The 16,180-nt window shown below is 45.8% G+C and overlaps 1 protein-coding gene across 1 annotated transcript in view; it reads right to left on the reverse strand.

The window, feature by feature from the left end:
- Positions 1–3,532: 3,532 nt before the first annotated feature.
- The window catches only part of LOC123991270 (TRAF2 and NCK-interacting protein kinase-like), a 56,522-nt gene continuing 43,874 nt past the window's right edge, over positions 3,533–16,180 (reverse strand). Inside the window, 6 exon segments of the mRNA XM_046292700.1 lie at positions 3,533–5,622; positions 5,756–5,895; positions 14,645–14,804; positions 15,277–15,426; positions 15,611–15,711; positions 15,852–15,986. Coding sequence (XP_046148656.1) covers positions 5,539–5,622; positions 5,756–5,895; positions 14,645–14,804; positions 15,277–15,426; positions 15,611–15,711; positions 15,852–15,986 — 770 coding nt within the window. The 3' untranslated portion in view covers positions 3,533–5,538.

The raw sequence follows: 16,180 nt of genomic DNA on the forward strand, positions 1-16,180 counted from the left end.
TCCAAATATTTTCTTCTGTGTCTCCCAACATACCCCTATAATAAAACATACTGCTATGGTCCTAATGTAGTGTTCAGCCAATACTGCAACATATATGGTTCCGTAGTGTGGGGTTAATGACAATAAAACAGCAAAGTACCTACAAACTAGGATGATAACTGTTTGCTGAAGACGTTCCTGAGTGGCCTAGTTATACTTAAATAGGTTTGAACATCTATGGCAAAACTTGAGAATGGCTATCAAGCAATGTTATTCAACTAACTTGACAGAGCTTGACTACATTTTTAAAGAATATTGTGAAAATATTGTACAATCCAGGTGTGTAAAGCTCTTAGAAACCTACCCAGAAAGGCACAGCTGTAATCACTGCCAAAGGGGATTCTAGCATGCATTGACTCAGAGGGTTGAATACTTATCAAATCAAGATATATTTTTTATTAAATATATATATATTTTTTTAAATCTTAGAAAAAAAAAAATTCTATATTTTTTTACAAATGTTCACATTTTTCATCCACTTTGACATTACAGATTATTTTGTGTAGATCGTTGACAGAAAATGACAATTACATACATTTTAATCCCACTTTGTAACACAACAACATTTGGAAAAAGTCAAGGGGAATACTTTCTGAAGGCACTGCATGAATCTACATGAAATGGAATATAGGCTCCAGGGTTGGGGTTAATTCCATTTAAATTCCAATGAATTCAGAAAGTGAACCAAACTCCAATTTTTTAAAAATTAAATACTAATTGAAAAGCATTAAAGAGAATTGGAATTTTAGAGTATTTTCTGAATTGACCACAGCCCTGGTAGGCTCATAATAACAAAATAATTTTATGATGAGAGAGAGAGGAGTACAGACAAGATATTTCACACATAGCTCATGTTTAACTTATTTTATTTAAGAAAAAAACAGCACATTTCTAATGCATGTTGTCATTTGGAAACATGAAGTGTGTGAATAGGTTACATGGAAAAGTCAAAACAAAATGGCTCCAGTCACATTAATTAATCACCATCAATAATCACATGTATCCATGCTCATCACCCATACATCGTACCTCTGTGTCTGTCATGGTGACACAGAGAAGTAACAGCAGAAGACTAAAGAAGTCAGTAGCTAGTGCTCTTTATTGCTAAACACTCTAAGGAAGCTAGGATCCAGTGTACAGATACCATCCCCAACATTGTTCCCTTATAATCAATGTTTAATCCAATTCTACTCACTTATATTTAAAACATACATATTTGTGATGTGCCAAACTTGGAGGCCCAAAGTCTAAAGAACCTGTAAGTAGGCCTACTGCAGTGTGCCCCGCTTCTCTCTCCCCACACCTCCACATGCAGACAGACAGAAAAGAATGCTAGAAAAGTGCTCTCAGACCAGTGGGTCGGTCCTGATCGGTACGGAGTACAGCCTCCTCTGATATTCTACTGCTTGAGTACTGGCACCTCTTACAGAACATTGGCTCTAAAATATGGACCCATGTACTATAGTCTCTTGTGACAGCCTTAAAAGCTGAGATTTGGTTCTGGGTGTCGAGATTACCTGTACTGTAGAATTTAAATAAGTACTGGTACCCATTTCATTCCACTTCAAGCACTTTGTCACAAAAACACAGATCATGGAGGTGAAGCACCTTGGGTAGTTTACCATACACAGCTAATCCCATGGAGCCAAAGACAGAGCCTTCTATGACTCCAGATCTACGTACAGCAGTATTGACATTGGTTCTAATTCAAGAAAAAAACATGAAAATCACAACTGAGAATAGCTCTCAAACAAGGAAATCATATGGATCCTCAACAGAGCAGGACATCATCCCAATATTTAGTATGTCACAGGTGCTTGTTTCTTTGTGTGTGTGTGTGTGTGTGTGTTATGGAGCTGAACATGGGGGACAAAGGGGCAGGGGGAAATCATGTGGCCAACAGTGTGAGATAGGGCTTTACATGTCAGACACAGACATCCAGACACAGAGTGAGAAGTAAAGCAGGGGAGGACGTCTATGTAATCATAATCATGTCTCTGTACAAGGACAGTTACGCTTAAAAAACACATACAGTGGGGAGAACAAGTACTTGATACACTGATGATTTTGCAGGTTTTCCTACTTACAAAGCATGTAGAGGTCTGATATTTTTTTTTATCATAGGTACACTTCAACTGTGAGAGACGGAATCTAAAACAAAAATCCACAAAATCACATTGTATGATTTTTAAGTAATTAATTTGCATTTTATTGCATGACATACGTATTTGATCACCTACCAACCAGTTAGAATTCCAGCTCCCACAGACCTATTAGTTTTTCTATAAGAAGCCCTCCTTTTCTCCACTGATTGTATTAACTGCACCCGTTTGAACTAGTTACCTGTATAAAAGACACCTGTCCACACACTCAATCAAACAGACTCCAACCTCTCCACAATGGCCAAGACCAGAGAGCTGTGTAAGGACATCAGGGATAAAATTGTAGACCTGCACAAGGCTGGGATGGGCTACAGGACAATAGGCAAGCAGCTTGGTGAGAAGGCAACAACTGTTGGCGCAATTATTTGAAAATGGAAGAAGTTCAAGATGATGGTCAATCACCCTCGGTCTGGGGCTCCATGCAAAATCTCACCTCATGGGGAATCAATGATCATGAGGAAGATGAGGGATCAACCCAGAACTACACGGCAAGAGAGCTGGGACCACAGTCTCATTAAAACCATTAGTAAGACACTACGCATTCATGGATTAAAATCCTGCAGCGCACGCAAGGTCCCCCTGCTCAAGCCAGCGCATGTCCAGGCCCGTCTGAAGTTTGCCAATGACCATCTGGATGATCCAGAGGAGGAATGGGAGAAGGTCATGTGGTCTGATGAGACAAAAATAGAGCTTTTTGGTCTGAACTCCACTCGCCGTATTTGGAGGAAGAAGGATGAGTACAACCCCAAGAACATCATCCCAACCGTGAAGCATGGAGGTGGAAACATCATTCTTTGGGGATGCTTTTCTGGAAAGGGGACAGGACGACTGCACCGTATTGAGGGGAGGATGGATGGGGCAATGTATCGCGAGATCTTGGCCAACAACCTCCTTCCCTCAGTAAGAACATTGAAGATGGGTCGTGGCTGGGTCTTCCAGCATGACAACGACCCGAAACACACTGCCAGGGCAACTAAGGAGTGGTTCCGTAAGAAGCATCTCAAGGTCCTGGAGTGGCCTAGCCAGTCTCCAGACCTGAACCCAATAGAAAATCTTTGGAGGGAGCTGAAAGTCCGTATTGCCCAGCAACAGCCCCGAAACCTGAAGGATCTGGAGAAGGTCTGTATGGAGGAGTGGGCCAAAATCCCTGCTGCAGTGTGTGCAAACCTGGTCAAGAACTACAGGACACGTATGATCTCTGTAATTGCAACCAAAGTTTTCTGTACCAAATATTAAGCTCTGCTTTTCTGATGTATCAAATACTTATGTCATGCAATAAAATGCAAATTAATTACTTAAATCCAGAAAATCACATTGTATGATTTTTTTGTTTTAGATTCCGTCTCTCACAGTTGAAGTGTGCCTATGATAAAAATGACAGACCTCTACATGCTTTGTAAGTAGGAAACACTGCCGATTTTGCAGGTTCAAATACTTGTTCTCCCCACTGTAGTTGACTGGAGTACCAGTCTGGGGGGGGTGGGTTATTGATTCCAGTGATTCAGACGAGGTGAACACACACACACACACCTAACAGTGGCAGTTTAATTCTGTACTGTTAGCAGGGAAGACAAGTCACACATGCACGCACACACGTTCAGTCTTGCACACATGTTCAAAGTCTGATACTTCACACTAAACACGATAAAAACATATTGTAGAAACCATTTTCTCTACTCTGTAGAAAGCCTTATAGTATGAACATGATGGTCTTTCTCTAAATTATCGATTAGATATCATAATCAAATGCTTTATCATATTTACCCTACGGTTTCTTGGAAACAACCCTCTTTTCCTCTAACCTATACCCGCTGCAGTGTTCAAAGATCTGACAGGACTAGATAGGAGAAAGCAAGATGGCTGCCGACCCAGGTTCAAACACCAGTCGGTCACACTTATATTTAACCAGTCATTTCAGATCTATGACTGAAGAGGTAAGGAATTAGTGGATGGAGTAGGCTCATTGCTATTACCCTTTATTACATACAACCCACATCAGTAGTCTCATCATCGGTTCAGTAAACACAGACACCCTCCTCAACTCTCTACTACCTTTGCAGGTAGTGTCAGACACAGTATCCTAGGAGACTAAATGTGATTCAACTTAACGGTTTGAGATTCATGTGGTCATTCCACCTGGCCATCTAAAGCTATTTTGAGGACATTTACACCCCACCCCCAGTTTAAGGTATTGACTGACTATAACATGGTGAGTCTCATTTTGGAAAGTTAAATCTTTCCAACCACGCATTTGTCCAGTCAGACTACACCTGTGTATTGCCTTAGTTTAGAAGTCAAAAGTGATGGCGACAAGTGGAATAGGAGTCACTATGCAAATGTAGAGGAGCAGGTCAACTAATGGAAGGGGGGAAAGAGATGAGAGAAGAGGTGGTGTAGGAGGAAGCCTGACAACTAACCAACCCAAACGTCTGTCTCTCCATCACTCCTCCCTCTCTTGCAGTCTTTAATATGAAGAAGCATGTCACATTTTTTAAATGAAATTTCTACAGGAGGAAGATGAACTAAACAAACTCAGACTGCTCTCATCATTCTCTCCATCTCCTCCTTTTCTCTGTCCTCCATTGTTCCGTCTCAGTGTAAGAGTGTCTGATAGGGAAGCAGCTCCGTTTCAGATCAAAGAATGTGTATTTACAGATGTGAAACACACAGAATATAAATATGCCAAATAGATTGAATGTAAAATAGAAGTCACAGAGAAAGAGGGGAGCAGAGGTGAACTAGAACAAGAATGACAAGAGTATATATATTTTCTGTGACCACCGGTGACAATATTTGTATTTTTTCAAGTGCTCCTGCAGTCAAGAATCTACACTCAGCCCCACCGCGTATATACGCACACAGGTCAGGGGTCATGACAACACCCTCAGTCACTGACCCCTGACCCCATGAGGGAGACTACACCAGCACCTCTTGTCACCACCTCCCAAAAACAAAACACTGAGGCTACATCCAAAACGGCACGCTATTCCCTACTCTGGCCAAAAGTATTGCACTGTATAGGGAATATGGGCCATCTTGGACGGTGCCTGAGAGAAACTAAACGCACCACAGAGAGTGTTGTCTGAGCGTATCTGGAAAGTTGTTGGAGAGCTCATCTCTGGTTCCTCTGGTGGAGGGAGGTTAGTACTGCAGACGTCTGGCTGGCTGGCGATGAGATTTGGACGGAAGACGTTTTTTCTCTTCCTCCAGTCTCCACTGAGCCGCCGCCACTCTGTGTTCACTCATCTGTCTCAGTTCTCTCTTTTCATCCCTCCATCCTGTCCTCTGGTTAGGCATGTACAGTATGGAGGGAGGATGTAAGGAGGGGTTGCCAGGGTTACCAGTTCATCATAGAGCTCCGGTTCAGGGTCATGAAGAAGACTTGGCTGCTGCCGCCGGAACGCACAGAGGCGAAAAACACCTGCACACAGCACAAAGCATCATGGGAAGTGAGGAGAGTAAGCATGTGTGTTGGCTTATAAATTTAGGTTTTGCAGCATGTGTGTGTGCTCTTGTGCTTGTATACATGTACATGTGTTCGTGCTTACACACACCTTGTCGTTCCTCTCCGACAGGAACTTCAGTCGCTGAGCTCGCTTGTGCATGAAAACTCCGTCGAGGTGTCCCGTCTCCACGGAGCGGATCTCAATGGCCTTCTCTCCCCAGCCCATGATCTGGTTGGAGTGGATGTAGGCTGGGGGAGGGACAGGGACACACAGACAGGGGAATGGACAGGAGAGCACTCACTCAAACCAGTCACAGATCACACCCCTAGGCCACGCCTCCGGGAGGAAATCATTGCAGCAGTTTCTGTATCTCATTCTGAACGACGGATAAAACTCCAACACCTGAGCTGTCCACCCCGAGGGGGGATGGGGAGGGCAGTTTCATACAAACCCAGGGATAACGCTAATAAGAGAGATGCCCAGATTTATGGGGGCATAGTCAAAGTCAACCGTAGAGCACTACTGGGAGAGAAGGTCATCTGAGGGTCAACTGTGATGACTCTGGTATAGTGGTTTGGCGTGGACGGTAACCATGCCCTGGGTTTACCCCTGGGTGGTTGTACTGTAGCAGAGACTCTGCAGGTGACTGATGACTATGCTGTGAGGATGGTTACAGTAGTAGCAGCATGATGATGATTGGGTGATTTTACCTCCCAGTTCTGTCATCCAGCTCCTTTGTGCTCAGGGAGTGAGCTGGCCAACGGACTGGATTGTTAGTGTGTGGGTGTGTGTGCCAGTCCGTGTGTGAATGTGTATGTGTGTACTGGTTTGTATGGGGTGGCTTGGGGCTGTATGTGTTTATATAGTGTGTGTGTTGGGGCCAGGGTGGAGATGCCTTTAAAAGAACGAGACAAACTCAGGGGTAGAAGTTCCTAGGAACTGAGTGCAGTCTCAAAATACAAGAACACAAACACAGTGTTTCAGACAAAGACAGAACGAGCCAAATGAAAAACAGAACTAGTCAACCAGACAGACATGATAAACTGAGGCTTGGTATTAAGTGTTGAGAGAGAAGAGAAGCGGAGCTGATCTGAAGGGATCTATCAATACCCATTCTAGATCTAGTGGGATTAAAGCAATAAGATCCTTGTTACTGACCCTGAGCTTTATAATTAGTTAGAGATGTGATGTGCGTCGTTAATAGACCTGGGTCAAATACTTGAGGTGAGCTTGATTTAGCTTGGACCTTACGCCGTTGGAGCTAGTCCATGGCACAGAGGACATTTAATCAAGCGCAACTCATGTACTTGAAAGTATTTGACGTATGTACACTGAGCGTACAAAACATTAAAGACACCTTCCTAATATTGAGTTGCATGCCCCGTCCCCCTTTCACACAGAACAGCCTCAATTTGTCTTAATGGACGCTACAAGGTATCGAAAGCGTTCCACATGGATTGTGACCCATGTTGACTCCAATACTTCCCACAGTTCTTTCAAGTTGGCTGGATTTCCTTTGGGTGGTGGACCATTGATACACATGGGAAACTGTTGAGTGTGAAAAACTCAGCAGTGTTGCAGTTATTGACACAAACCAGTGCGCCTGGCACCTACTACCATAGGTACCGTAATTGCTGGGCTATTAAGCGTACCTGAATATAAACCGCACCCACTGAATTATAAAAAAATATGTATTTTGTACATAAATAAGCCGCACATGTCTATAAGCCGCAGGTGCTTACCGGTACATTGAAACAAATGAACTTTACACAGCCTTTAAACGAAACACGGCTTGTAACAAAAATTAAAACAGTAGCCTACCAAGAAAGTCATTGGTCACTATCTTCCTCCTGTGCACTGAAACCACTGAAGCCATCTCCTTCGGTGTCAGAGTTGAATAGCCTCAGAATTGCTTCATCCGATGTTGGATCGTTTTCATTGTCGCTCTCATCACTTTCATCCGGAGGCAAATACCCCTCTGAGCTCATGCTGCCCCTTCAACACGCAGCAGTCCAGCCTTTCGAAACCCGTTGATGATAGTGGATTTTTTGACAATGCTCCACGCTGTCAGGACCCACTGGCAGACTTGACCATAAGTTGCTCTTCGCATGCGGCCCGTTTTAGTGAAGGATTTCTCCCCACTTGTCATCCAAGCCTCCCACTGAACAAGGAGCGCCACCTTAAATGCACGATTTACACTGATGTCGAGTGGCTGCAAATACTTTGGGCCATCTGCTTTTCTTCCCTCTGAAAGCTGTTGTTGTCTTTCTGCACTGAGTTAGTTCCTCACGCTGCTGTTTCCAACGTCATATCATCGACTCATTAAGGCCAAGCTCCCGTGCAGCAGCTCTATTTCCTTTTCCAACAGCCAGATCGATCGCCTTCGACTTGAAAGCTGCATCATATGCATTTCTCCGTGTCTTTGCCATGATGAGGGTGACAAAATGACTACCGTAATCAGAATGATGGGAAGTTTGAGCGCGCTCGATTTACGGCACATTATGTGACGGTGCTCAGTTTTTTGGCGGCATGAATCTTGTGAAAGCGGGAAAAATCCCGCATCATTGTATAAACCGCGAGGTTCAAAGCGTGGCAATAAAGTAGCGGCTTATAGTCCGGAAATTACGGTACTTAAATAGATGACTTGCCCATTCACCCTCTGAATGACACACATACACAAACGTCTCAAGGCTAAAAAGACATTTAAAAAATCTTTATTCTGTCTCCTTGCCTTCATCTACACTGATTGAAGTGAACTTAACAAGAGACATCAGTAAGGGGTCATAGCTTTCACCTGGATTCACTTAGTCAGTCTGTCATGAAAAGAGCAGGTGTTCCTAATGTTTTGTACACTCAGTAAATAAAGACAATGTATTTGACATGCGTACATAAAAACAAACAGAAAATGTCTCCATCCAAAGAGAGGCAGGTAGACGTATCCTAGACCCAGAAAGACAGACAGATAGATCCTACCTGGATATACAGGTAGATACAGTTGAAGTCGGAAGTTTATATACACCTTAGCCAAATACATTTAAACTATTCTTTTTTTAAACATTTTTTTTTTTCTTCCAATTCCTGACATGTAATCAGTAACAATTCCCTGTCTTAGGTCAGTTAGGATCACCACTTTATTTAATGTCAGAATAATAGTCAAGATAATTATTTATTTCAGTTTTTATTTCTTTCATCACATTCCCATTGGGTCAGAAGTTCACATACACTCAATTTGTATTTGGTAGCATTACCTTTAAAATGTTTAACTTGGGCCAAATGTTTCAGGTAGCCTTCCACAAGCTTCCACAATAAGTTGGGTGAATTTTTGGCCCATTCCTCCTGACAGAGATGGTGTAACTGAGTCAGGTTGTAGGCCTCTTTCCTCGCACACACTTTTTCAGTTCTGCCCACAAATTTTCTATGGGATTAAGGTCAGGGCTTTGTGATGGCCACTCCAATACTTTGACTTTGTTGTCCTTAAGCCATTTTGCCACAACTTTGGAAGTATGCTTGGGGTCATTGGCCATTTGGAAGACCCATTTGCGACTAAGCTTTAACTTCCTGACTGATGTCTTGAGATGTTGCTTAATATGCTTCAATATATCCACATAATTTTCCTCTTCATGATGTCATCTATTTTGTGAAGTGCACCAGTCCCTCCTGCAGCAAGGCACCCCCACAACATAATGCTGCCACCCCTGTGCTTCACGGTTGGGATGTTGTTCTTCGGCTTGCAAGCCTCCCTCTTTTTCCTCCAAACATAACAATGGTCATTATGGCCAAACAGTTCTATTTTAGTTTCATCAGACAAGAGGATATTTCTCCAAAAAGTACAATCTTTGTCCCCATGTGCAGTTGCAAACCGCAATCTGGCTTTCTTATGGCGGTTGTTGAGCAGTAGCTTCTTCCTTGCTGAGTGGCCTTTCAGGTTATGTCGAAATCAGACTCATTTTACTGTGGATATAGATACTTTTGTACCCGTTTCCTCCAGCATCCTCACAAGGTCCTTTGCTGTTGTTCTGGGATTGATTTGCACTTTTCGCACCAAAGTACGTTCATCTCTAGGAGACAGAACACGTCTCATTCCTGAGCGGTATGACGGCTACATGGTCCCATGATGTTTATAATTGCATACTATTGTTTGTACAGATGAACATTGTACCTTCAGGCATTTGGAAATTTCTTCCAAGGATGAAACAGACTTGTGGAGGTCTTTAATTCTTTTCTGAGGTCTTTGCTGATTTCTTTTGATTTTTCCATGATGTCAAGCATAGAGGCACTGAGTTTGAAGGAAGGCCTTTAAATCCACAGGTACACCTCCAACTGACTCATTTGATGTCAATTAGCCCATCAGAAGCTTCTAAAGCCATGACATCATTTTCTGGAATTTTCCAAGCTGTTTAAAAGGCACAGTCAACTTAGTGTATGTAAACTTCTGACCCACTGGAATTGTGATACAGTGAATTATAAGTGAAATAATCAGTCTGTAAACAACTGTTGGAAAAATTACTTGTGTCATGCACAAAGTAGATGTCCTACCCAACTTGCCAAAACTATAGTTTGTTAACAAGAAATTTGTGGACTGGTTGAAAAACAAGTTTTAATGACTCCAACTTAAGTGTATGTAAACTTCTGACTTCAACTGTAGATCCTAGAACTGGAGAGACTGACTGACCCAGAGAGACAGGTAGACAGATCCCAGACCCGGAGAGACGGGTAGACAGATCCCAGACCCAGAGAGACAGGTAGACAGATCCCAGACCCAGAGAGACAGGTAGACAGATCCCAGACCCAGAGAGACAGGTAGACAGATCCCAGACCCAGAGAGACAGGTAGACAGATCCCAGACCCAGAGAGACAGGTAGACAGATCCCAGACCCAGAGAGACAGGTAGACAGATCCCAGACCCAGAGAGACAGGTAGACAGATCCCAGACCCAGAGAGACAGGTAGACAGATCCCAGACCCAGAGAGACAGGTAGACAGATCCCAGACCCAGAGAGACAGGTAGACAGATCCCAGACCCAGAGAGACAGGTAGACAGATCCCAGACCCAGAGAGACAGATCCCAGACCCAGAGAGACAGGTAGACAGATCCCAGACCCAGAGAGACAGGTAGACAGATCCCAGACCCAGAGAGACAGGTAGACAGATCCCAGACCCCCAGACCCAGAGAGACAGGTAGACAGATCCCAGACCCAGAGAGACAGGTAGACAGATCCCAGACCCAGAGAGACAGGTAGACAGATCCCAGACCCAGAGAGACAGGTAGACAGATCCCAGACCCAGAGAGACAGGTAGACAGATCCCAGACCCAGAGAGACAGGTAGACAGATCCCAGACCCAGAGAGACAGGTAGACAGATCCCAGACCCAGAGAGACAGGTAGACAGATCCCAGACCCAGAGAGACAGGTAGACAGATCCCAGACCCAGAGAGACAGGTAGACAGATCCCAGACCCAGAGAGACAGGTAGACAGATCCCAGACCCAGAGAGACAGGTAGACAGATCCCAGACCCAGAGAGACAGGTAGACAGATCCCAGACCCAGAGAGACAGGTAGACAGATCCCAGACCCAGAGAGACAGGTAGACAGATCCCAGACCCAGAGAGACAGGTAGACAGATCCCAGACCCAGAGAGACAGGTAGACAGATCCCAGACCCAGAGAGACAGGTAGACAGATCCCAGACCCAGAGAGACAGGTAGACAGATCCCAGACCCAAAGAGACAGATCCCAGACCCAGAGAGACAGGTAGACAGATCCCAGACCCAGAGAGACAGGTAGATAGATTCATGTACAGCTAGATATCCATTAGATTTCAGTATCATCTGGTTGTCAATCAAACAACACAAAAACAACATGAATAACATAAAGTAGCAGACAAACAGACAGAAACATTCCTCCCTGTGCTGAGGAGGGGCAGTACTCTAGGGGTAAGGAGTGTGAGAAGTCCAGGTCGAGGGGCATCACTTGTAGGAGCATGCAGAGTGTCTGTAACTGTCGATCTATGGGTTGCAATTGTGTGTGTTATTAGATTGCATTTGGAAGGGGAAGCTACATGTAAAACTACTATGAGGTATTTGGTCGGGGGTTGGAGAGCAGGGGTTGGTGTGCAGGGGTTGGAGAGCAGGGGTTGGTGTGCAGGGGTTGGAGTGCAGGGGTTGGAGTGCAGGGGTTGGAGTGCAGGGGTTGGAGTGCAGGGGTTGGAGTGCAGGGGTTGGAGTGCAGGGGTTGGAGTGCAGGGGTTGGAGTGCAGGGGTTGGAGTGCAGGGGTTGGAGTGCAAGGGTTGGTGTGCAAGGGTTGGTGTGCAAGGGTTGGTGTGCAGGGGTTGGAGTGCAGGGGTTGGAGTGCAGGGGTTGTTGTGCAGGGGTTGGAGTGCAGGGGTTGGAGTGCAGGGGTTGGAGTGCAGGGGTTGGAGTGCAGGGGTTGGAGTGCAGGGGTTGGAGTGCAGGGGTTGGAGTGCAGGGGTTGGAGTGCAGGGGTTGGAGTGCAGGGGTTGGAGTGCAGGGGTTGGAGTGCAGGGGTTGGAGTGCAGGGGTTGGAGTGCAGGGGTTGGAGACAGGTCTGGCGTTATGGGCGGGCCTTAGGGGGCCTGGCCCACCCTACCGTAACTCTTTGCCCGTCCAAATAAAATATTGAAATATGAACAATTTATTTCACAGAGACGCGCACCGACAGAAAGACATTAATTCAGTCCAATTGTGCATCACCTCATGGGTCTCCCGGTCAAAGCCGCCTACGACACAGGCCGGGATCGAACCTGGATATGTACTAACGTCTCAAGCACTGCAGTGCCTTAGACCGCGGATTGTTTATTGTTTGAGTAATTCTCCATAACACATCAGCAGGTCTAGTAGATGTACCGTTAATCCCCTGTCATTTGGTTACATTAATTTATGTTAATGTATTAATTACAGTCATTTACCATAATCATTATCAGACAGGAAACATTGTTTGCAGAGTTCACAACCTGCTACACTTGTCAGAAACAAGTTTTGGTTTATTTAATAACAATTACCAGATTTGTCAATGGTTTTTGTTTGCAGTGCTCCAGGTGAGCAATGAGCATGTGTCTGGTTTCTATTTCCTGATCAAGTTGAGGGAGCGCACGTGCCTGAGCACACTCAGAAGTAGGCCTACCTGGCCTGCTGCGTGCAAAAGTAGTTAAGTACCCATTTGGCAATGTCTGATTTTTGATTGTTATAGCTCACCACGTCCACCACTAATAAACTGAGCTTCTCAGTCATTTTTTCTTCACCTCACACAGTAAGTCAACAAAGTCTGTTTTTGTGAATGACAGTTTCTCGGTATATGAAAAATCTTTCCAACACTCCCGGCCTTGAGAATCACACATCGGTGTAGAAGAACAGAATATCTTGATCTGATTATTCCATATTATCCATGGGATCCCGAGTGGCCCAGCGGTCTATAAGGCATTGCAACTCAGTGCAAGAGGCGTCACTACAGTCCTTGGTTCGATTCCAGGCTGTATCACATCCGGCCGTGATTGGGAGTCCCATAGGGCGGTGCACAATTGGCACAGCGTCGTCCTGGTTTGGCCGGTGTAGGCCGTCATTGTAAATAAAAATTTGTCCTTAAGTGACTTGCCTAGTTAAATAAAGGTTAAATAAGGAAAAATATATATATAATAATATATCCAGTGGAAATGTCATTAAAAAAAACAGCTGTCTGAGCTCAATGGCACAGGAAACTCTGAAGAACTGGAATAGGTTAGCTGATATAATGTTGCACGTTCCCTAGAGACAGCTTGGGGCTGGATCCAGTTGATGAATTGATACAATGTTGCACTTCACCAGCAATAGCTCAAATCAAGACAGATTAAAAAGGGAGGCAGAGAGGCGGAGTAAAGAGATGTTTAATAGTCGACTTTAGGCCAACGTATTTTATTAAGTTATAGGCTTACTGCATTGGCCTGAAGGCGATCTCTGAGTTCAATGCTCTAATTTCTTTAGTCGCCAGTGTATCAATGTGTCCATATGGCAGATGCTGATGCTCTCGCCTTTGTTGAGTTTTTACTTTTAGCTTTTTATTGTTTTACTTCAGATTCATGGTTGACCATGTAACACTGATTTTGAGAGAAAAACATTATTATTGAAATGAAACTGTTCCACGAAAATGCGCATATAAAAATAATCATAACTGGCATGCAGATCGGTATTGATGGTAGGATAAACTATAGCTTCCCCAACCTCGAAACTCACAAGCTGCCTATGGTTTTCACTATAACACTCCTAAAACAAATGGTGAATATGCCAGCACATGCACATATAGGAGGTCCAGTGAAGAAATGTGCCCGCCATTAGAAACTCATTCGTTCTGGCCCTGGTTGGGGAGCAGGGGTTGGAGCTGGCCGTGGTTGGGGAGCAGGGACTGGAGCTGGCCCTGGTTGGGGAGCAGGGGCTGGAGTTAGGGAGCAGGGGCTGGAGCTGGGGAGCAGGGGCTGGGGAGCAGGGGCTGGAGCTGGGGAGCAGGGGCTGGGGAGCAGGGGCTGGAGTTGGGGAGCAGGGGCTGGGCTGGGGGAGGGGCTGGGGAGCAGGGGCTGGAGCTGGGGAGCAGGGGCAGGAGTTGGCCCTGGTTGGGGAGCAGGGGCTGGAGTTGGGGAGCAGGGGCTGGAGCTGGGGAGCAGGGGCTGGGGAGCAGGGGCTGGAGCTGGCCCTGGTTGGGGAGCAGGGGCTGGAGTTGGGGAGCAGGGGCTGGAGCTGGGGAGCAGGGGCTGGAGCTGAGTCTGGGGTTGTAAGCTGAAAAGACTAGGAGTCCTAGCCGTACTAGTGGATCAGAGGAGGATAGAGAGGGAGTATAGAGGGGTAGTGAGGGGTAGTGCATGGTTGTGCGGAATAGTGAGGGAGAGGGATAGCCAAGGTAAAGAGAGGGACTAGTGAGAGGTATTGAGGGGTGTATTTTATAAACCAGTGAGAGGCATAGAAGTGTTTGTGAGGGTGGCAGTGAGAGTTGTGTATATAGTGTGTGTGTGACCTACCAACAGATGTAGGCATCTCTCCCCACTGCAGCACCACGTCTTTAGTGATGCGTCCGTAGGTGTTGACATAGACGCCCTCGTCCTCGTAACACAGCAGCATCTCCATCCCGTCGGTCCGCGGCAGCACCACGATGGCATGGGGCGTCACCTGACTCTGAATCTGCCGGGGGCGATAGATACCACACAGTGGAGGGGTGGGGGGCTGGTGTCAGCCTGGCTGGCACAGAACATGACCCCCGCAACTCCTCTACCTCCAAATCTCTCTTTCTAGCCCTTCTCCCCCCCCCCTCCTTGTCTTGTGGCCAGCTCCCCACCCCCCTGTGCGATGAGAAACTGCTGCAACAATGGAATCTCCCACTCCATCAGTCACACAATCACCATGGTAGTAACACACAATGTCAACAAAACAGCCTTGTCATGGTTTCAACAACATAAATGGTAACCGTCATGGTATTTGAGCCCTGAAACCAGAACCGCCACACAGTAGGTACGGTTACCATTTAAAAGGTAGTATTTCAGAGGGAAACCATCTTTTCACCACCAGAGTGCAGAAATCAGATGTTACCTGGTTCAGTAGTCCTTCTCTGACCACGCACGCACACACATACACACGCATGCACACGCAGCCTTACGTGGGAGGGGATGTAGATGTCATACGGGTTGCCAGAGTCAACATCGATTACATGAAACCCAACGCTGGAGCCATAGATGACCTTTAACCTCTGACCTTCCTCCACTGTCAGGTCAACCAGCTGGGGGCGGTGCTGTAGGTCAGTGAACGACTGACAGACAGAGAGAGAAAGACAGTGGGGAACAGAGAGAAAGATAGACATTATTGAGAGAGATACTGTGGAGAGCATTCAGCTACAAAATGGCTACTGTGGCATCACCCAGGTGAGAGTAGGTGGTAGCTACACACTGGTAGGGGAGGAATTAAGATAATAAGATCATATTTCTTTGTGTTACCTTGAAGGCCATGAACTTGTGGTAGGGTTTGGGTGCCCAGGCGTAGATCTCCACTGAGTTCTTCAGAGCGATCACCAGAAACTTGATCCTCTCATACTTCACTGGAAACACACACACACACACAGGAGAGTCAATCACTTGTGTTAGTACCCGGTGATAATGCCTTGGCTTTAGCTTAATGGGCTAATGCAACACACAGACACCCAGAGTTAAACGTCATGCCCCCAGTCCACACACATACCGACTTTGTAGTGCACACAGCCCTCCAGCTCTCCTACAGTGACCCAGCCCTGCTTCTTCTCCACCTCGGGGTCATTGTGTAATATCCTGTTCCTCAGCCAGGACAGGTAGTACACACGCAGCTTATTCTTCTTCCCTGTAGGAGGAGAGAGAGGGGAAAGGAGAAGGGAGAGAGAAGGAGGGGAGAGGAGAGAGAAGGGAACGGAGAAGGGAGAATGAGGGGAATGGAGGAGAGAGGGGAGAGAGGGGAAAGGATAAGGGAGAGAGAAGGGAAAGGAGAAGGGAGAGAGAAGGAGGGGAGAGGAGAGAGAAGGGAACGGAGAAGGGAGA

Source organism: Oncorhynchus gorbuscha, linkage group LG12 (assembly GCF_021184085.1).
Source record: "Oncorhynchus gorbuscha isolate QuinsamMale2020 ecotype Even-year linkage group LG12, OgorEven_v1.0, whole genome shotgun sequence".
Taxonomy (NCBI): Eukaryota; Metazoa; Chordata; class Actinopteri; order Salmoniformes; family Salmonidae; genus Oncorhynchus; species Oncorhynchus gorbuscha.